At 39.4% G+C, this 22,069-nt stretch overlaps 1 protein-coding gene across 1 annotated transcript in view; it reads left to right on the top strand.

Annotated features, from left to right (window-relative positions):
- Window positions 1-22,069, top strand: part of LOC126419763 (cubilin-like) — a 753,686-nt gene that overhangs the window by 294,775 nt on the left and 436,842 nt on the right. Inside the window, exon 29 of the mRNA XM_050086938.1 lies at window positions 13,587-13,752. Within this exon, the coding sequence (XP_049942895.1) occupies window positions 13,587-13,752 (166 nt within the window). The remainder of the gene's footprint in view (window positions 1-13,586; window positions 13,753-22,069) is intronic.

Below are 22,069 nucleotides of genomic sequence, written 5' to 3'. Positions count from 1 at the left end.
ATCTAAAGGTAGGATACCTGGCAATTCTCACATCGTGACAGGCTTTTTAGTCTGTAATTTCAATTTCTGTGTCCAAATGTATTTTTGTGTGTATGTGGATGTGTGTTCATGTAGTCTGATTCTTCAGCCTTTTTAGCTAAAGGTAAGATGTAGGTTATTAGATACCACAAAAACAAGGAAGGACTTCAGTGATAGAAGTTTGTGATATGGAAAAAGGGAAAAAATAGATAGGTCCTCAAATGAGAAGTAAGAAAGGAAAAAAAAAAATAGATATGGTTACTAAGATCTAAGAAGAGAAAGAAGATAGCCCCAACAAAGGAAACCCTTCCCTCTTCCCCAGTATCCCTACCTCTCAGGTACTTGAGTGAGACGCCGGAGGAGGTTTGGTGTTAAATCGTCTCCTATAAAATGGACATTCCCACTTTCACCCTTGAGGCCCCTAAAGAAAATCTTAGCAACCCTATGGAAATGGCAAATGGTGAAGAATCAGGCACACTTGTTTCCGAGGGTTGTCTGAAAGGTGCGATGTGTGTTTTGTGTTAGCCATGATATATTTGCTCTTGTAAACCATGCTTTTATTTACAATACCCACAGCTTTCAAAACCTATACAATCCCTCCCATTTACATCACATCTCTTAAAATGTATAAAATACTCTATACAAAATAGAAAATTTATACACTATGGTATCATAGTTGTTTAATTATTCACCTCATATTATATTATCCATAAATATAATACTCTATTCATTTTATTTTATGTCGATATCACTTTCTTTCTTATTCTGTGATTCTCACAAGTTTTCTTTATCTTGTAGTCATATTCAGTTTTCTACGGTATAAGATTACAGGATAGTTTACAATTTTAGGAATAGATGACAGAATAGTTTAAGATTTTGAAGGAATTCGGTGCAGGAAAACTATTTTGGAAGAAACACTGAAAACAGCTCAGTATCCGTCGGTTGTCACTCCGCCTGTTAGCTCAGAATGTTAACATCATTGGGGGATAGATGACTCCACCCAGGTTCCATGGACCTGATATTAGTTTCTCTTGTGCACTGGCAGACCAGTACTTCTCTTTAAACTTCTTTTGAAACTCTTCTCAAAAAGAAAAATTCTCAATATTCATGGTTCCCCATTGTGAGGCTTCTCCTAGAAGGTAGCCCACAGCAAATTCAATCTTTTTAGAGTGTTCCCAATTTTTTGGCAAAGCTTGGTTAAACCTTTTCAAGAAATGTGTCAGATGTACATCTCCATCAGGCTTAAATTTGGGGAATTGCCTGGATAACCCTGAATTAGCCCCCCCCCCCCCCCCCCACCTCTTGATCATTTATCACTTGACTAGTTAATACCACATTAGGTGAAGTCAACCTTTTGTCTACTTTATCCTCGATGAGCTTAAATTCTTTCCACAGGTCATCTATGCCTTTCCTGGTATCATGTTCAGAATATAGAACAGGAGATACGATTCTGGATGTTACTCTCTCGGTAACTTTACGATCTATAAATTCTGCAACTTGTTCCTCCAAACTACTTAGATTTATGATATCACAGTTCACTAATTTCTCTTTGAAGTTCCTTTCCATATTATCTACTCGTGTATTAACACCTGTAATTTGCGACTGATTTATTGTCATTAAATTATCCTGCTTATCAACACTCTTTCAAAGTACTCAACCCTTGCTTTACAGCATTAAATTTATCATTGCACAAATTTTCAAAGGATCCTAACTTTTCATTAAGCTCTGATTCTACACTATTAAATGTGTCTTCAATATTCAGTTCGAACCTTTATGTCAAATTCTGAAAATTATCTTTCTGTTTCTGGCTGAAGTCAGTAAACATTTGATTTACATAAATAGTCAAGGAACTAGTCAATTCATTCTTTAAATCTAATTGTAAATTCTCTACCTTACTATTTAAGGCATTGAATTCAGTCTTTAAAGCATCCATGCTTTCGTATAGATTACAAAATTCTTTGCTTCGTGAGTCATCTTTGGTATGTAACGAACTTATATTTGCCGCTTGACTACTTAACGTTTCACTCTGGTTATTTAATTAAGAATGTACTGAATCTAGTTTTTCACTTAGAGTCGCATTTTGAGTTTTGATTAAATTTACTAACTTGAGTTTCCTCGACTTGTCGTGTGTTAGCCATATTCTTGCAAACTTTTGATCTTGTATGCATTTAACTGACTTTAAGTGTGGTAACTACACTAATAAAGTTCACTGAACAGTTTATTCCACTTTGTACCAAACAATAAAGTTTTGTTTTACACTCATCCGGTGGGGAATCTGCGTCGGTGAGCAGATCTGGAGGCAGGTGAGCACCGGTGGCCAGCAGCTGGTGCCAGCGGCATCGGATGTTGGTTTCCGTGTCTGAGTCCCCGCACTGTGTGTGAGAACTCTACACTCCCCGCACCAGATATTCTTAATCAAAGTGTTCTATGCGTATTTCTTCTTAGAGAAGCACACTGGAATTTACTTCTCTATTTCTCAGTTCAAAATTTTGCTCCTTTAAATACTTGAGCATGTTCTGTTGTCTCTTAGTAGATTCTTTGTCGTATTTGGTTTAGTTCCTATGAGAGCACACAACAGCTTATTTTTTCGTTTTTTGGTTTTAGAATTCCTGTTTTTTCAGTCCTTTCTCACTGGTCGCCATGTTCTAACGGATTGTGATGACTTTTTTAAGAGGTCTCTTTGTAGCACCTTTTCAATTAAATTTTTAGAAACTATTTCCTGATTAACACCGTAGTTGACACTAGGTTGTTCGTGCCAATTAAAACACTTAATTAGAGGTTCTCCTACAAATGGTTTGTCCATAACTTCTAATGGTGCCAACACAGTCAATAAATGAAGTAATTCATTTAGGATAAGTCCAAAGTCCCTAATTTTCATTGCCCATAAAGTATGTTTTTCATGGCAGTAAGTACGACATGATTTTCCAATTTCCTTCATCAGTCGCTCAAACAGATTTGATGATGGGCTATAATTGGATATTAACACTTGTTGAATACTTTCCCATGCTAGGAATTCTTTAAATTCGTTACTCACAAATTGTGGTCCATTATCTGTAAACAACTGGTTTGGTTTACCTACTTCTAGAAAGTATTGTTGTATGTAGTGTATAACAGTCTGCATATTTGCCCTTTTAATGGGATATAGTTTAACATATTTTGACCAACATTCTGTGATAACGAAAATATATGATACTCCTCCCTTTCCTTGTGGAATTGGTCCAAAAAAGTCTGCCGCTGTGAAATCTTGTAATAACTTAGGAATAATACGATACATTTTGTATTTCACGTGAGTATTATTCTCTTTTACTTTCTGGCTAGTTTCAAAGGTTCTAATGATAGATGCTATTGTATGCCCTAGTTTCTTGAAATATTAAAATTTATTCATATGGGATATACATTTTTTGATTCCGAAGTGTCCATATCCTGTGTGAACATACTATACAAGTTCGTCTTCCATTGCCTTCGGAATACATAAGCGCCACCGATGTGATGTTACGTGGTCTCTCCACAGGTCGTCCATACCCCTCCTGGTATCTTTAAGTTCGGAAGAAGGAATAGGTGATACGTTCCCAGATGTTATTCTCTCGGTAACCTTTCAATCTATAATTTCTCCAAATTTTTCCTCTAAACTAACTACATTTATAATGTCAGAGTTCGCTATTTTCTCTTTGAAATTCCTTTCTGCATTATCTACCCATGTATTGACACCTGTAATTTGCGATTGAATAGTTGACATTAATTCATTATGCTTATCTATACTCTCTTTCAAAGTATTCATTCCCTATCTTACATCACTGTATTTAATATTGTACACATTCCTAACTTTTCAAAAAGTTCTGCTTCTACATTATTAGGTTTGTTCTCAATGTCAAGTTCTAACATTTTCCATAAATCTTGAAAAGTGTCATTCTGTTCCTGACTAACGTCAGTAAACATATGATTTATATGAGCGGTCAAAGAATTTGTCACCTCGTTCTTTAAATCTCCTTTTAAATTCTAGACTTTATTACATATGGTGACGAATTCAGTCTTCAAAGCACCCATGTCTTTGCATAGATTACTAAATTCCTTGCTTTGAGAGTCGACTTTGGCATTTAACAAATCTAAATTCGTCATTTGAGTTTTTAATTGAGAATTCACCAAGTCTAGTTCTTTACCTAGAGTTGCATTCCGAGCATTTAATTGAGACTTTAACAACTTAAGACTCTGAGCTTTGATTAAATTTATCAACTCAGCCCAGTCAGGCACTTCTTTGTTAATCTTCATGGCCATAGCTGAGTCTTGAGTTTGCCCAACCTGTTGTATATTTTCCATACCTTCAAGTGCCATAGCTCTTTTAAGCATTTAAAACTAACTTTAAATATGATAATTACACAATAGCAGTTCGCTCAACAGTATCTTGTAACACTTCGTACCAAAGTAATCAAGTTTTGTTTCATGCTCACCTGGAGTAGAATTCTCGTTGCTTAGGTGAGTGGATGTGGAGGCAGGTCAGCTCTACTGAACAGCAGCTGGTGCCATAAGTGTCAGAAATATGTTGGTTTCTGCGTCTGCGTCTGCATCCCTGAGATGTCTGTGAGAGCTGTATACTCACCGCAGTGGATCTTCTTAGCTGAAGCGTTCTATGCATACTTCTTTTTAGACAAATATGCCAAAATCTTCTTTACTATTTTAATCGTTGTGAATTTTTCATTTCTTCAGTGGTTTTCCATTTAAATTTTGCTCAGTTGGATACGTGAACATATTCCAGTGTCTCGGAGTAATTCCCTTGTCTTATTATGTTTGGTTTCTATGGCAACACATAACAGCTTCTGCAATCTAAAGATTGCAGGTTCAAATCCTGTCACGGTCGCCACGTTCTAACGTTCTGATGACTTGAAGTGTGAGTGTGTATCTGGGTTGTATCGGCTCATTCCCCCAAACCACCTTCCACTTCTTTACGAGGTGACTTAACTTGGAATTTGTAGCCACTCTTCTGTACTGAACAGCCAGCTGCTGGAGACCTTCTTGACTACTTCTCCATTGAATAATGCCAGGTACAGGAATTTTAGACTCTTTCTACTTATGAAATATGTAGACATACAAACTTTACTTTTCATCAACTAACGATGTATTTGACCTCCATACACAATAAAAATCTCACTTTCCACATGAATATGTAACTTCCTGCAAGGCTCTCGCACAGTCGGGTGTTAGAAACAAATTGAATTACAGTTAAATGAGAGTTGGCTTGGATACCATGACCTTTCTTAACATGAATCATAAAATGAGTCTTCCCTCTAACAAGGTTGCGTCAAGAGTCTACAAGAGTACTTTTTCAACTGTTCTTGTTTCAATAACTATATTCAGTGACACAATAAGCACTGAGCTGCATATAAACTCCATGGTTCTTCCTTGCACACTCACTAAAACGTCTATGGATTGCCCGACAGGTACTTGTCGGTGCCGTCCGACCACCGCATCTACTTTCTTCCTGTGACTGATTTTAAACCTTCACAAATACTAACAAAGAGATATAGGGGCTGGCCAGTACTTACCTCAGCTCAGTACAGCTTATAGATACACAAAACAGAACAGAAAATTTACATTCCTAGCTTTCGGAACTTTGTTCCTTCATCAGGGAGGAGAGAGAGGAAAGAAAGGGAAGAAGGGAAAGTGGATTCAGTTACTCACAACCCAGGTTATGAAGCAACAGGGGAAGGAAAACAGGGAGGGTAGCAAGGATGGAGGCAGTGGTTCCTACCCCTGTAACCGACCCCGCTGCAAAACCTGCCCCATGCATCCCCCCACAACCACCTACTCCAGTCCCGCTACTGGTAAAACATACACAATTCAAGGCAGGGCCACATGTGAAACAACACATGTCATTTATCAGCTGACATGCCTGTTCTGCACAGTCTTTTACATTGGTATGACAACAACTAAACTGGCTGAGCGCATGAACGGACACAGACGAACTGTCCGCCTAGAAGATGTCCAGTACCCAGTAGCAGAGCATGCCCTCCAGCATAATTCTAGGGGCCTAGGAACCTGCTACACCATATGTGCCATTTGGCTTCTCCCACCCAACACCAGTCCCTCGGAACTGCGGAGATGGGAACTTGCACTCCAACACTTCCTTTCATCCCACCATCCCCCTGGACTGAACCTATGTTAAACAACCTCACTCCCATTTACTCTTCAGTCTTCTCCTCTTTCCCTTTCCTCTTTAGCCATTCACGCATATTTTCGTCCTACATAGTTGTGTTTATCTTTATACTATATACCTCTTTACTTCTGTACGCATCCTCTTTGATTTGAAGCTGTCACAGTACTTACAGTAGAATATCTTTGGCTTCCCTCTGACAACCATGCCTCCATCCTTACTAACCTCCCTGTTTTCCTGGGCAACCATGCCTCCATCCTTGCTACCCTCCCTGTTTTCCTTTCCCTGTTGCTTCATAACCTGGGTTGTGAGTAACTGAATCCACTTTCCCTTCTTCCCTTTCTTTCCCCTCTCTCCTCCCTGATGAAGGAACAAAGTTCTGAAAGCTAGGAACGTAAATTTTCTGTTCTGTTTTGCGTATCTATCGGCTGTATGGAGCTGAGGTAAGTACTGGCCAGCCCCTCTATCTCTTTGTTAGTATTTGTTTCACATATTTATATGAGATTTTCCATTAATCATTTAAACCTTCACACACAATCATGTGACGCACAGTAGGTGGGGTTCTACCATCCCACACTCATATCCATAATATCGTATGTTCAAGATGGCAGAAGGCTGAGTGGTTCTAGAATTTACACAGAAATTCTCAAATCACTACAGCATTGTGCATAAATAAGCTAAGAGCTCAATTAATGTTTGATTATACTATTGGTGATGACTTACTGGAAATATTAACAATTGCAAAACACTTAGGACTAACTGTCTTAAGGGGAATAACAACATAAAACAAGTTATTGCATAAAAAAATTGGCAAATTCATTGGAAGAATCTTAAGAAAATTTAATTCATACATGAGAGAAGTGAGTTACAAAACAATCCTTCAACCAATTCTTGGGTATTGCTCATCAGTCCGGGACTCATATCATATGGGATCAGTAGGGGAGATAGAGAAGATAACAAAAAGTGGTGCACTGTGTTATGGTTCATTTATTAAGTGTGAGTACATTATGGAGATATTGAATACACTGACACAACAAGATGTGGATCGTGGAGATGTTTACTTTTAAAATTATGGGAGAATGCTTTCCAAGAAGAGTTTACAACACATTACTTTGTCCCACATAGGTTTATCAACAATTGTTTTTCCCATGCACCATCTCCAAAATGGAAAGGGAAGGGGCTACATGATTGTATTCTTGCCATGGACTGTAATATGGTTTGCAGAGTGTTGATGTAGATATAAATACTCAAGCTCTACTGTCCTACACAGGAATATTTTCTGCAGTTGCTGTTCCATAATTTATGGTTCATTGTTTACTAACAACCTTTCCCTCTGTTCTAGACTCCATCTATAATCAATCAGTGGCCTGCAGGGTCTTAATAATTCTCATCCACATACACATGCTAATAGCTCTTATTTTTCCAAGTGCAGCTCCTTCATAAATTCTGTGACACAGCTGATCCAATTCTTTCTTTCTTCTATTCTATCATTACGCATCTTCTTAGGAATGTGCAGGTTGAATGTGGCACACATGCATATGCGTGGCTACTCTCCTACTACATAGTGACAGCTGGATACACAGTGCCAGTGCTGCAATTCGGCAGGTGGGCTCAATTGTGATGCAGATTGAGTCAGGTGTGGTTTGTAGAGAGAGGCGGTAGGCAGGGAGAGTGGTTTAGGATGGGTGGGTAGTGGCCCAGAGGGAGACAGCTGGTTTGCTGCCTAGGAATTAGGGTGCACAGGCTAGGCATGTGATGAATGTTTGTCACAGCCTGTGGGGAGAGAGGCGCAATGAAGATAGTGTGGGGACATAAATTGGAAAGGGTAACAGGAAGGAGTAAGGGGAAACTGTTGGGTGGAGGTTGTGGGGATAGTGGGTTACCAGAGATGATTACTGCTGTAGTTGACCAACAGCTCCCTCCAATTGCCTGAAACCTAGCCTCCCATGTCAAAGATGCTAAGCGCTTCCTTCACCAACTACCCACTTGTTTACTACCTCCTGCATCCCTACTAGTAACTGTTGGTGCGACCTCCCTATACACCAACATCCGCCAGGCCCATGGCCTTCCTGCTATCTTCCAGTTTCCTTCAGACTTCAAACTGCCTCATTCCTGATACACCTTATCAACTATATGGTAAAAAACAACTACTTCTCCTTTGAGGTGAAGGTATATAACCGAATACGCGCACAGCCATGAGCATCCACATAGTAGCCTCCCATGCCATCCTATTTCTGGGTCATCTAGAGAAAACATTCCTAGCCTCCCTGGTTCAGGTTCATTGATATCTTTATTGATCTGGCCTCAGGGTCAAGACACCCTATCCTCGTCCCCTCACAACTTTAACACCTTCTCCCCAACCGATTCAGCTGGTCTTCCTCTACTACCAAACACGGCACCTTCCTAGGCATTGACTTCCACCTCTTGGTGGCTCCATCCACACCTTTGTCCATGCTGAATCCAATAACCACCTACAGTACCTGCTTGTTGACAGCTGTCATCCCTTTCACACCAATAAATCCATCCCACACAGCCTAGTCACCCATGGACAACATGTTTACAGTGATGAGAATGCCATTGTCCAGTATGGTGAAGGTCTCCACCTTCACAGACAGGCACTACCCCATAAAACTTATTCTCCAAACCGATTTCCCACGTCATATCCTCACACACCTCCAATCCTCCCACCAGCCCCAAGAATCAGCTACAAAGGAGCACCCACTTTGTTACCTGGTATCAGCTTGAATTGGGACAACTCAACCAGTTCCTTCATCAGGGATTTGATTATCTATCATCATGCTGTGAAATGAGAGACATACTAGCTAAGAACCTCCCATCTTTCTTAAAATGGTGTTCCACCACCCACCCGACATATACAACATCATACTCTATCCCTATCCCACTGGGTCTTCAGTGACCCACTGTCTCCACACCCTCCACCCAATAGTTCTGCTTCATCCAACCTGTCACCCCCTTCTAATTTACACCCCCATGGCACCTTCAACATGCGCTGTTCCTAACCATCTCCAACAACCATGCATCACGTCCCTAGCACATGCACCTGCTTCCTCCTGCATTCCTAGCTGGCAAACAGGCCTGCTTATCTCCAAGCTGCTAGTCACCTACTCCAACCCCTTTTCCAGCTTCCGCCCCTGTTCCTGTGATCCCACCCCTTCCGACAAAACTCATGTCACAACATAGTCCAGCTGCAGAAATGCAGCACTAGCACTGTGCATATAGCAGGCACCATGTAGGGTCATAGGCATGTGTATAGGTACGTTTGTGTGTGTCTGTATTTTCTGCACATATTTGTACTCCAGCCAAAAACCTGATTACTCTGAAACTAGCCAGTTTTCCCCTTTTTGTGTGTGTGCCTTTCAACAACTCAATGTTTCTCCTTTTCAGAGAGTTGTCTCCTTTAATCCAAAAGTATTTACATAATGCTTCATTTCTGACTTTAATGCTACACTATTAAAAATTATCCTGCCTTGGTACAGTTGAATTAACTATTTATTATATTATCTTCTACTCTCATTTTACTGGAACTCACTGATTACACGTTGCTCACTTTCATTTAGGCATTTGAAGACTGTCTCCCATCATGAAGGTGTTGTTATTCTCTTGATAAGGTATTCCACAATTCAGTGACTTTGACATGAGGTTTATACAAATTAAATTTTTCATCTCATTCATGATGTCAGATAATTTTTTGCAAGTAATCAAAGAATTTGAGTTTGATCTATACAGTAGTGCTCACAACATTTCAAAGATGGTACTGATACCAAACAAACATTATGTTGAGTTTTACTGTGACTGTGTGAGTAAAACACCATAGATGTCCAGAGGAAGTCAAATCAGGTTAGATTTATCAGTAAAGTCCATGATGTTGTGTTGAATGATGACAGAATCAGTGGATAAAATGAACCGAAGACTGTGAACATGTCACATAAATGGGTTTTTAGTATTTCATAGGATCATTTAGAGTATGGTGAATCCTTCAGTAAGTCTTTAGTATAACTGCCTGACCTAAATGAGGATCACGTCACTGTTTTCTTGCTGTGCTTTAAATATTCAAGTATAGTATAGCTTAGTTTTTAAGGTGCAGTTTATGATACATGGTAACATTACTTTTGCTTTTGGAGAAAGTAAAAATCAGAGCAATGGATTTTACCTTGTGAATCTATTTTTATATGCAAATAAGTGAAAACTAAGAAAAAGATGTGAAGATGTATTAGCTATTGGCCATCTAAGAAAAGTAAATGTGAGCAAGTTGCTGTATTATGCATCGTTGTTGCAGAAATGAACAGGGAATTATGACAATGTGACACTATTTGTCAACAAAGAACATTCTCCATATTGTGTATGTTCAAAGACCATTGACTGACACTACACAACCGTGCATAAGGGGGTAATATACTACATTAAAGCCATCACAATTAGGGAAGTAGTAAAGTACACCAGACTTTCCAGCAGAGCAGAATGGTAACATTAACCAATTCCTTAAACATACTAAAGAGATTCAGAACACCCAAATGGAACAAAAGTGTGTTGACTGAGGTTATAGATATTATTAAAGAAGCAAGGAGGACTAGTAACAAATTTGTTGTGGATAACAGGGCACAGATCCAGCTTTCATAATGAAATACACTCCTGGAAATGTAAAAAAGAACACATTGACACCGGTGTGTCAGACCCACCATACTTGCTCCAGACACTGCGAGAGGGCTGTACAAGCAATGATCACATGCACGGCACAGCGGACACACCAGGAACCGCGCTGTTGGCCGTCGAATGGCGCTAGCTGCGCAGCATTTGTGCACCGCCGCCGTCAGTGTCAGCCAGTTTGCCGTGGCATACGGAGCTCCATCGCAGTCTTTAACACTGGTAGCATGCCGCGACAGCGTGGACGTGAACCGTATGTGCAGTTGACGGACTTTGAGCGAGGGCGTATAGTGGGCATGCGGGAGGCCGGGTGGACGTACCGCCGAATTGCTCAACACGTGGGGCGTGAGGTCTCCACAGTACATCGATGTTGTCGCCAGTGGTCGGCGGAAGGTGCACGTGCCCGTCGACCTGGGACCGGACCGCAGCGACGCACGGATGCACGCCAAGACCGTAGGATCCTACGCAGTGCCGTAGGGGACCGCACCGCCACTTCCCAGCAAATTAGGGACACTGTTGCTACTGGGGTATCGGCGAGGACCATTCGCAACCGTCTCCATGAAGCTGGGCTACGGTCCCGCACACCGTTAGGCCGTCTTCCGCTCACGCCCCAACATCGTGCAGCCCGCCTCCAGTGGTGTCGCGACAGGCGTGAATGGAGAGACGAATGGAGACGTGTCGTCTTCAGCGATGAGAGTCGCTTCTGCCTTGGTGCCAATGATGGTCGTATGCGTGTTTGGCGCCGTGCAGGTGAGCGCCACAATCAGGACTGCATACGACCGAGGCACACAGGGCCAACACCCGGCATCATGGTGTGGGGAGCGATATCCTACACTGGCCGTACACCACTGGTGATCGTCGAGGGGACACTGAATAGTGCACGGTACATCCAAACCATCATCGAACCCATCGTTCTACCATTCCTAGACCGGCAAGGGAACTTGCTGTTCCAACAGGACAATGCACGTCCGCATGTATCCCGTGCCACCCAACGTGCTCTAGAAGGTGTAAGTCAACTACCCTGGCCAGCAAGATCTCCGGATCTGTCCCCCATTGAGCATGTTTGGGACTGGATGAAGCGTCGTCTCACGCGGTCTGCACGTCCAGCACGAACGCTGGTCCAACTGAGGCGCCAGGTGGAAATGGCATGGCAAGCCGTTCCACAGGACTACATCCAGCATCTCTACGATCGTCTCCATGGGAGAACAGCAGCCTGCATTGCTGCGAAAGGTGGATATACACTGTACTAGTGCCGACATTGTGCATGCTCTGTTGCCTGTGTCTATGTGCCTGTGGTTCTGTCAGTGTGATCATGTGCTGTATCTGACCCCAGGAATGTGTCAATAAAGTTTCCCCTTCCTGGGACAATGAATTCACGGTGTTCTTATTTCAATTTCCAGGAGTGTACTAGACAGCTTAGCAAAGCGAGCAATGAGATTAGGTGAAATCCTAAATGATAGGCTTCCTTACTGAGAAATATTGAGCTTAATCAGTGAAAAAGCATGAAACAACTGGGATGTGGAATTGAGATTGAACGAGTGCATATGTCCAGCTGCAACCTAAACTAGCATCATCTTCTTGGTTTACTAATAGGAATAGAAGGAGATGATTCATCATGATTACGTGCATATGCTTAAATCATACCAAATTTCCAGCCCACCTGTCTCTGAACAGGATTGAAGATATCTGCATTATGTGATTTATTCAATGAAGAAGGAGATGTGAACTACTTACTATTATCTTGTACCAGAAGGCATGACAAAAATCTTTTATTTGAGCATTGGATAACGCAAAGGTCCCCCTTCCAGCATCAGCTACAGTGTTGCTGCTAACAAAAAAGAGTGAACTGTTATTAAATCAAACAATGGAAACTACAGGTAGGAATATCAACAATGTGGGAAAAGATAGATCGCTGCTTACCGTAAAGAAGATACATCAAGTTGCAGACAGGCAGAATTAAAAGGCACTTTTTTAATTGTGCATCTCTGCAACTTGACATCTCTTCTTTACAGTAAGTAGCAATTTGTCTTTTTGTACATTGTTATTTTGTACACTGTTATTAAATGTGATGTTCATCCACTTAGATATGTATGAGTTTACTCTCTAGATATAGTATGTGAATATTTTGCTTGATGCAATTTTCCATGAAACAGTCTGCTGTTTTCAAAAATCTGATAAGTCATATTTTCTGCCTATTAAATACCTCGTGGCAAAGCATGCTGAGCTAAATGGGCCCTATGTTGAGGAATAAAAAGAAATTTAATAAAGAAGCCCTTTGCCATTATAAGTTAGTGACTTGGAGAGAAGTGCATATCAAATGAGGAAATTATCACTGGAAAATACCTCTGTTTGTCAGAAATTGAGAGATCGTATCTACTGCAAGTTACAAAAATACGGTCCTAAGTGGATGACACTAAATTAATTAATTCCCTGATGAATAAAAGATAAAACTATAGTAAATAAAGACTTCTGTATTTAGAAATTAATAACTTTTCAGCTGCTCTACACTATTATTTCATTGTAAGTATTTTAAAATAAACTCACATGTAAGACAGGTGACAGCATATATATGCCACAGTGAGCAGTGTGTCTGTAATGTGTTGTATTAAAAGTTTCTTTTTCTTGCTGAATTGTTTATTATTATGATTTGTCCATAGAATTGTAGAAAGATGCTGTCACATAAATGCCTGTCATAATTATTTTTCAGAGCTAATCCTTGTTTGATTTTGGACAAAAATTTCATACAGCATTTCTTTTTCAGATCAAGGAATCTTTCAATGATGACACCACTCAAAACACACTTCTTAAAGCATGTGGCTCTCAACTACCAGCACCAATAGAGAGTCGTATGAATACAGTTCAGGTCCATTTCCACACAGATGATTTTAGTTCTTTCTCGGGTTTTCGTCTCGAGTGGAATGTCAAAGGTAAATCGTATTTTTGAATACAATAATTTACAGCATATCACAAGTTCGTGTTAATGCTCCTATTAATTTTCTGCTTCAATGCATTTTGCATTGATGACTCTTCCATCTCTAATGACCTTCTTGATGGCAGAACACTAAATCCTAATTTTCCTAGTTTTTATAATGATACAGTAGTCTGACAACTTTATTCTATGAAAGTGATTAAACCGAAAACTCTGTATGAAAGTGAAAGTCACGCTCTAAAATACAATTTAGGCAATGATGTAATGTAATCTTTTTGTTATTAGTTGTTTTATATGAACACTGATGAGGTTCACCAGCATTCTTCACCTGAAAAATTGTAACAATATTACAAAAAGGATAGTTGCTACTCACCATACAGCAAAGGTGCTGAGTCACAGAGAGGCACAACAAAAAGACTATCTCAATATTAGCTTTCAGAAAACAAGGCCTTCATCAAAAATAGACAACAGCCACACACACACTCATGCAAACACAACTCTCACACACATGACCACAGTCTCTGTCAGCTGAAAGTGCACTGCAAGCAGCTGCAGCAGTGCATGATGGGGGAGGCAATTGGATTGGGGTGCGGAGGGGAGGATAGCTGGGTAGGAGTGGGGGTTGGTGAAGTGCTGCTGGGGGGCCCGCAGGGATGAGATGGAGAAAGGATAGAGCAGCTAGGTGCAGTCAGGAAGTTATACTTCGTTCATCATATGAATAAACCTGATGTAAACAAACACTAATGCGATAATTGATCAGGAGCTGTAACTCTCATACACTGGTGTTGCTCCACCCTTGGAAGTAGGTACAACTTATGTAGTAGAAATCTTATTACTATGTCACTGTGTATGAAACTTTAATATATTCTGATGTATTATCAGCTATCAACATTTTTTTTGACCGTACTTCAGCTATGTAATTTTTATTTCAAAAATTATGTACAGTCACTGTCTCTGTAATGGGCTTAAATGCTACTTGTGTTGTAATTGTCTCACTGTTCATACCTACCGTGAAAATGGATGACGCTGCTTCCTACTTCATAGTGAAGCACGCATACAGAACGCCGCTAATGTTTTCACAAGATTACAGAGAAAATTCAGCTTTGGAGTTTTTTTGAGAAACTATGTAATAAATATGAGGACAACGATTTGAATTACGTGTGTAATGTAATTGGTAGTGTCACAGACTATCACAGGGGTGTGATTGAGGGCGGTGGTATGAAACCAGTCTGAGGACACTCTTTTTTTATTTGTTTTGAATACCTAAATCATTTAAATACGAAATTCACCAAATATATGGTAATTAACTCATACTTAACCAACGTTTATCAAGAAAAATGCACGTCTTCTAGTTTCTAATAACATATTGCATGCAAAATTCTGGATTTCATTGAAAATACACATTCTTAATTGTCAGTCTTTTATAAAATATTGTTGATGTTAAGAAATCATTACACAATTAAATTGTTTGGAGAAAAATGAAAAATCAAATACTTTTTCTTTGAATATGCCCATTGTTTTGTAGGACACATGTGGTCTCACATGAGCCAGAGTGATAAGCATCATAGAAACATAGAAAACAATAACATTCATGTCATTGAGCACACTGTACAAATGCTGCATTTTTACAGTTGTCACCTTAATACTGCAATCCGAACCCAACAGAATTGATCTGGAGCCAAGTTAAGGAATTCCTCTTGAGAAATAACAAGATATTTAGGTTGCCAAATTTATTGAAACTAATGCACAAAGCTTCGTGCCCCGTCTCTGCTGAACGATGGCAAAATGGAGAACAACCTGTTATAAAAGAGAAGGAGGACATATGGCCATTTTGGTGGCTTGGGATTCTGTTGCTGATCACCCCATTATCAGTATAGCAGTACTGAAATGTGTTCCTCGGAGTCCGATATGGAAGGAGTTTAGAGATTACCAGACAACTGACTGTAATACCGTCAGTGGTTTCAATATTTAACCAAATGGTAAAATCCCATTAGTGAACTTTTGCGCCACATGTAGCTCATGCAAAAAAATTATCATTATTAAAGTCAGAAATTCTTATCAATCTTGTTTTTAATTACAGTACTATGTTAGCTAAGATTGAGGGCAGGTTGTTTTCTATCTGATCCCCTAACAAGCGTATCGCCTGGGTTTTACCATATGTTATTTCTTTCTGTTTCAAAATTTAAATGAGATTCGAAGCTATATTGTTCTCTGCTCATCTCTTTTTACATCTTTATTGCAACTTTCACATCACTGCAGGTTAGTTGGATCACTTGTCTGGCCAGTGCTGTCTAAGTTAAATGCGCCAGTAGAGCTGTTGTTGCCACATATTATTGCTGAGTTGATGTGCACATAACGCATAGCATAAAACTTATCCTCATTATCATACTTGTCTGTACTTGAAACAGTTTGGCTTCTGCTCCACATGAAATGAACTCCAGTGAGGTTCCAGCAAACATGGAAGAATACACAGCGTAATGTTTACATCATAATGCCCATACCCCTGTAATAGATGTAGATGCTTGACCTATCCCATACATCCTCCCACCAGCACCTATGCCAGTCCAGTCATGAACAGCACCTAATCCATCAAAGGCAGGGCTACCTGTGAAACCAGTCGTGATCTACAAGCTAAGCTGCAACCACTGTGCTGCATTCTATGTGGGCATGACAACTAACAAGCTGTCTGTCTGTATGGTTGGCCACCCATAAACTGTGGCCAAGAAACAACTGGACCACCCTACTGCTGAGCATGCCGCCCAACACAACAGTCTTCATTTCAATGACAGCTTCACAGCCTGTGTCATATGGAGCTTTCCCACCAACAGCAGCTTTTCTGAATTATGCAGGTGGTAACTCTCCCTGTATTATATCTTATATTCCCATAACCCTCCTGGCCTCAACCTCCGTTAGTTATTGTCCTCACCAATCCAGCCCCTTCCGTGTTCCTATTCCAGTACTGCACAGCTCTCTATTCCACCAATGGATCCTGTCTTTTTACTTCTCTCCTTTCCCGCTAGACCCCCCCCCCCCCCCCTCCGAACTCTGACATGCCATCCATCTGTCCTCCTGACTGCACCTAGCTGCTCTACCCTCTCTCTCTGTCTACCTCGTCCCTGCAGGGTACCCATCAGCACTTCACTGTCTCCCACCACTACCCTGCTATCCCTCACCTCTCCGCTCCAGCCTCCTCCTTACCCCCACCCAGTTGACTCTTCCATCATGCATTGTTGCTGCTGCTCACAATGTGGCTTCAGCTGCTGGAGACTGCAGTCATGTGTGTGTGAGTTGCGTTTACATGAGTGTGTGTGGCTGTCATCTATTTTTGACAAAGGCCTTATTGGTAAAAATCTTATATTGTGACAGTTCTTTTGTTCTGCCTATCTACAACTCACCACCTCTGCTATATGGTGAGTAGCAACTACCCTTTTCTTAATATTGTTACTTTCCTTCCTTGATTTTCCATTATTTGTTTTTAACCTTAATAATTAATTGATTAAGTAATAAATATAAATGTACAGCAGTGTATTTTGAGTAACTGCATTTGTAATCTTAAGAAAATGTGCCTTATTTCACCTACGGTGGCACCTGAAATGTTATGAAGTTTGTATTGTGAACAATGTTATACTGTGAATGTTGTGTATACAATTGGAATCAAAATAATCATTACAGGATTAATTGGTAACACAACACATGTGTTAGCCATTTTGTAAGTGCACCCCAAGTTCTTGATGTTGCTCCAGTACACTGCTGATGAGTCCCTGAGATAAACCCATAGACATTGCATGTCATAAGTCCACAATATAGACCCTAGATTTCACCATAGTTTTGGATGTCACACATTTTACTTTGAGAATACTAAAAAGTTATGTGGGATTAATGTCCAGGGTGTGGTGTTTCCTCATTTGGCCACCTTGATGACATTTGGGTAATCTGTTTGACATTACACGAGGGTCAAGCCTATCTTGTAGGAAATCAAGCATTATGATGCTTTTTTGTGGGAATACTCCATCCAGCATAAACTGATGTGTTTGCAATGGCAGACCTGATGTCAAGAGATAGGGCTAAACTGCTTTTGCAGAATGGCTCATTACTATTCACTGGTTATAGTGGGATGGAGAAAAATCAGTCAGTTCTTATCTTCACATGAGAACCCCTTCACTTATTATACCCATACATTTATTTCATGTGCAATATTCATTGATGTTCATCCATCAGAAAACCACATGTTGTGTAAGACAGTCTCTTTTGTTGTGCAAGACAGTCTCTTCTGTATTTTTCAATTTGCTCTTCACTCCATATCCTTAACTTTAAGTTTATGCCTGACTCTAATTTTAAGATAAACTGTGGGGGCTGGAATGAATATTACATCACGTAGAACAGTGTCTAAGTTATCTGAACATTGAAACAGTGCTACATGCACAACTTCAAGGTCTTCTGCCAGGCATCACCCAAAAGCATGTGCGGCACTCAAACCTGCAAAATGTTGGCAGTGTCATTGACGAAAACTTCGCTTTTAGTGAAGAATTTGATAAAAGTTTATCAACTGAAATCACCTTGGCATTATGTAGATGTATACAACAGAATGGAACAAATTTTCAGAGCAAACTGTGAAGTGGAATAGTAGTGAAATAAGAACAAAAGTCTTGGTCTTAAAATGTTTTTTTTCCAAGACTGACTATTCCTGACTATGAATTGCTGGGTCCCTGTCTGGTTAAATGGAAAAGAAAGAAAACACAAACCACAAATTTGTAAGACATATGGGAATTGGATATATGCCCTAATCTCCTTCTCCCCCATGCACACAATCCCTGTCTCTGTCTATCTCTGCCTCACCATCTCTGTGTCCATTACCTCGTCCTCCCCCACTCTCTCTGTCCATCACGTCCTTCCCTGTTTCCATCTCCATTTCAATCCCACAGCTCAGTCCATATCCTCTTCCCCCCCACCCCCACCCCCCTCCCCTCTACCACCAACCTTGAGCTTTCTTTATTTTTATTACATATTCAGATTCTGTAGACATACCTTAAATACAACTTTTCTGTTTGCTAACAACATTATGTATGTCCTGTGTCCACCAAAATGTTCATTAGAGTATTGTGTAAAAGTTTAAAGTAAGTAGGTCAAGAACATTTGGATATCCTTGGTAATAATGTTTCCCCTTTATGTATTACATTTTTATTTATGTATTATTATATTAAAAACAAGTACGTAAAAACGAACATATTCGAATGCAGCATTGTGTCAAATTTCAAAGCAATCTTTGGAGAACATTTGGAGGTTTACAATTTTGTACTAGCGGATATATACATTTTTATTTATATATGTCCAAATGTTCATTTGTACAAAATCATAGTTCTCCAAACGTTCTTCACCGATTCCTTTAAAGTAACACAACTTTGCATTTGACTATGTAGTTTTTGTTATATACCTACTGGAGTGCCATGTGGTATACAAATATGTATACTGTGCATATTATATTTAATTTTATATATGACGTGTGGCTTTAAACTAAGGGCAATGATGCTGTTAGAGAGTAAGCACACATGCGCCAAAGACAGACAATAAAAAGCTGTGAAGTTTGAGGCCTTCTTTGTTGAGTGCAGTTTCTCTGGTGCATGCAAACAAATCAGTGTCACTGTGGCCTTTGTTTGTGTAAGAGCTGTTATTTTGTTTAGCCAGAAATATCATAAGTGTAATAATAGCGCAAGAAATTGTCATGAAGTTTCACATGAAACTTAGAAAAACTGCTAAGGAAGTGTGTGGCAAGGACTGTTTACCACATATGTGAGATTTGAGTGGTTCAAGTGTTCCTGAGATGGCTGAGAAAACATTGAAGATGACTTGTGGCCAGGACTCCCTTCAGCATTGAAATCAGATGAAAATATCAAAAAAGTAGGCTTTCATATGGTCATCAGTTCAGTATTCAGTCAATTGCTGAAACTATAGGAATTGACAAAGAATGTCTGTGGCAAATTCTACGTAACCAATTTAACACAAGAAAAGAGTGTGCAAAATATGCTCTGAAAATTATTAGTATTGAACAAAAAGAAACTAGTGAAAATGTTTTAACTAACACTTTGATTACCATTGAAAATGATCCTAACTTCTTGGAAACAGTGGTCTTATGATCCAGAAACTAAGTACCAGTCCATATATTGTAAGGGCCCAACTTCCCCAGAACCAAAAAAGAGCTTGAATGAGCAAATGAAGAGTCAAAGGGATGATGATTTTTTTTTTTATGTTCATGGAATTGTGCATTTTCACTGGGTTCCTGAAGGTCAAACTGGTTTCTGCATCACAAAACTCGTCAGCTCATACCACATTGTCTGTTAAGAAGTTTCTAGTGAAGTACAGCATCCCAGAGTTAGTTCACCCATCTTCTTTGCCCGACCTAGCATCAAGTAAACTTCACCTGTTCCCCGTGGTCAGATCGGAATTAACAAGAACAAGATTTTTGTCCATTGAAGCAGTGAAAGAAAATGCGTTGTATATATTTTGTATTCGACTCCAAAGTTTTGTCAAAATTTCAAAGCAAACAATGAAAAACTTCCAGAGATTTACAATTTTGTACAAATGAACATTTACATTGTTATTGATTTTTACCTATAATTATTACATACATGTTGTACTAGTTTAGTGCCCTCTGCCTTGCTCATTTAGACTGTATGCCCTGCGGATATTTTTTTGTTTTGTTTTTTTAATTGTATTTTTATGTTGTTCACAAATTGCATCACTTTCTAAGCTTTTCACACTAATTAAGGTCATATAGGCATCTTTTCTGAATGTACTTCTGACCAGAAAGCGATTCTGGTAGCTGGAGTCCAAAGTTTTTGTTAATCACACCTTTTGTGTTCTTGCGGAGCATCTTTCTTCCCCCAACAAATATTTCTTTACATCTAACCATGAAGTGAAATACCAATTTCCATAAATTTAGGTTTAAAAGTTTGTTTTAATGTAATGAAATATGTTCTTAAAAATTTTCATCCCCTGTTGCACTCCTTTTGAGACTGAATTTCCAGAAACACTGAAACACATTTTTTTATTATTATTGTTATTATTATTTCTAACCGAGAAGTCAAATATCAATTCTCATAGATGTAGCCTTAAAAATCCTTTAGAATTTCTTTAGTAATTATTTATTTTCAAAAAAACTTTCACATTCTATTAACCCCCTTTTGAATTTCTTAAAATGCCGACACACATATTTTTTTTTATTTTCTGGCTGACAAACCAAATACCAGTTTTTGTGGGTCTACCTTCAAAATTGCCTTAATAGTGACTTTCTCAAAAAAAACCTTTATCCCCTGTTTCACACCTTAAGATTAGAATTTCAAACAATCCCTTCTTAAAGAATGTGTACAATATAAGATCAACTCCTTACATGTGTGTATTCGAATCCAACATTGTGTCAAAACCTCATAGCTATTGGTCAAGAACTTGAGGAGATTTACAATTTTGTACAAATGAAATAATGGAAAATCCAGGATGAAATGTAACAAAATTATGAAAAGGATAGTTGTTACTCATAATATAGTGGAGATGCTGAGTCACAGATAGGTACAACATAAAGAAAGTGGGCTTTCAGCCAAGGCATTCTTTGAAATTAGACAGTACACACACACACACACAACTCAGTCTCTGGCAGAAAGACTGTGGGCATGTGTGTATGTGTGTGTGTGTGTGTGTGTGTGTGTGTTCTTGTCTAATTCTGAAGAAGGCCTTGTTAGCTGAAAGTTCACTTTTCGACAGTCTTTTTGTTGTTCCTATCTGCGACTCACCATCTCTGCTGTATGGTGAGTAGCAGCTATCCTTTTCATAATATTTGTACAGAAGTACATTTACATTTTTATTTGTGTAGATATAGATAGTAATTAGATCAGAAGTTTCATAATTCTTTTTGACCAGTGTACTGAATATCAACCTGAAGAAATTGTGTACAACTAGTTGTCATAACTAAGGCTCTGTTAGTACAGCTCTTATATTTCAAAGATATATAAGGGAAAGCTTTGCTGGCCACAACCATCATGTGAAGGATATTACTGGTCAACTAAATCTCTTCAACATGAGCCTTGTTCACCTCATTTAGGAATATTCTCAGAGTGGTTCAGTAATGTTATAGTGTAAGGAGCATCCTGGTAGAGAAACTTTGTGAAGAATGGTAAAGCCACAATTGTTGAAAGGCACCTGTCCCAAAGACAGTGAGCAGTGTCACTAGGTGATAAGCAAATTCTGAGTGGGGACCAATTGTGGTTTATGCCAAGAGATGGAACTAAAAGGAAAATTTGTAGTGAGCGAGAGTTCCTAACCATCAT

The sequence above is a fragment of the Schistocerca serialis genome, chromosome 9, assembly GCF_023864345.2.
Source record: "Schistocerca serialis cubense isolate TAMUIC-IGC-003099 chromosome 9, iqSchSeri2.2, whole genome shotgun sequence".
In the NCBI taxonomy this organism is placed as follows: domain Eukaryota; kingdom Metazoa; phylum Arthropoda; class Insecta; order Orthoptera; family Acrididae; genus Schistocerca; species Schistocerca serialis.
Note: the sequence above shows the minus strand (reverse complement) of the source record. Positions and strands in the feature narration are given on the sequence as shown.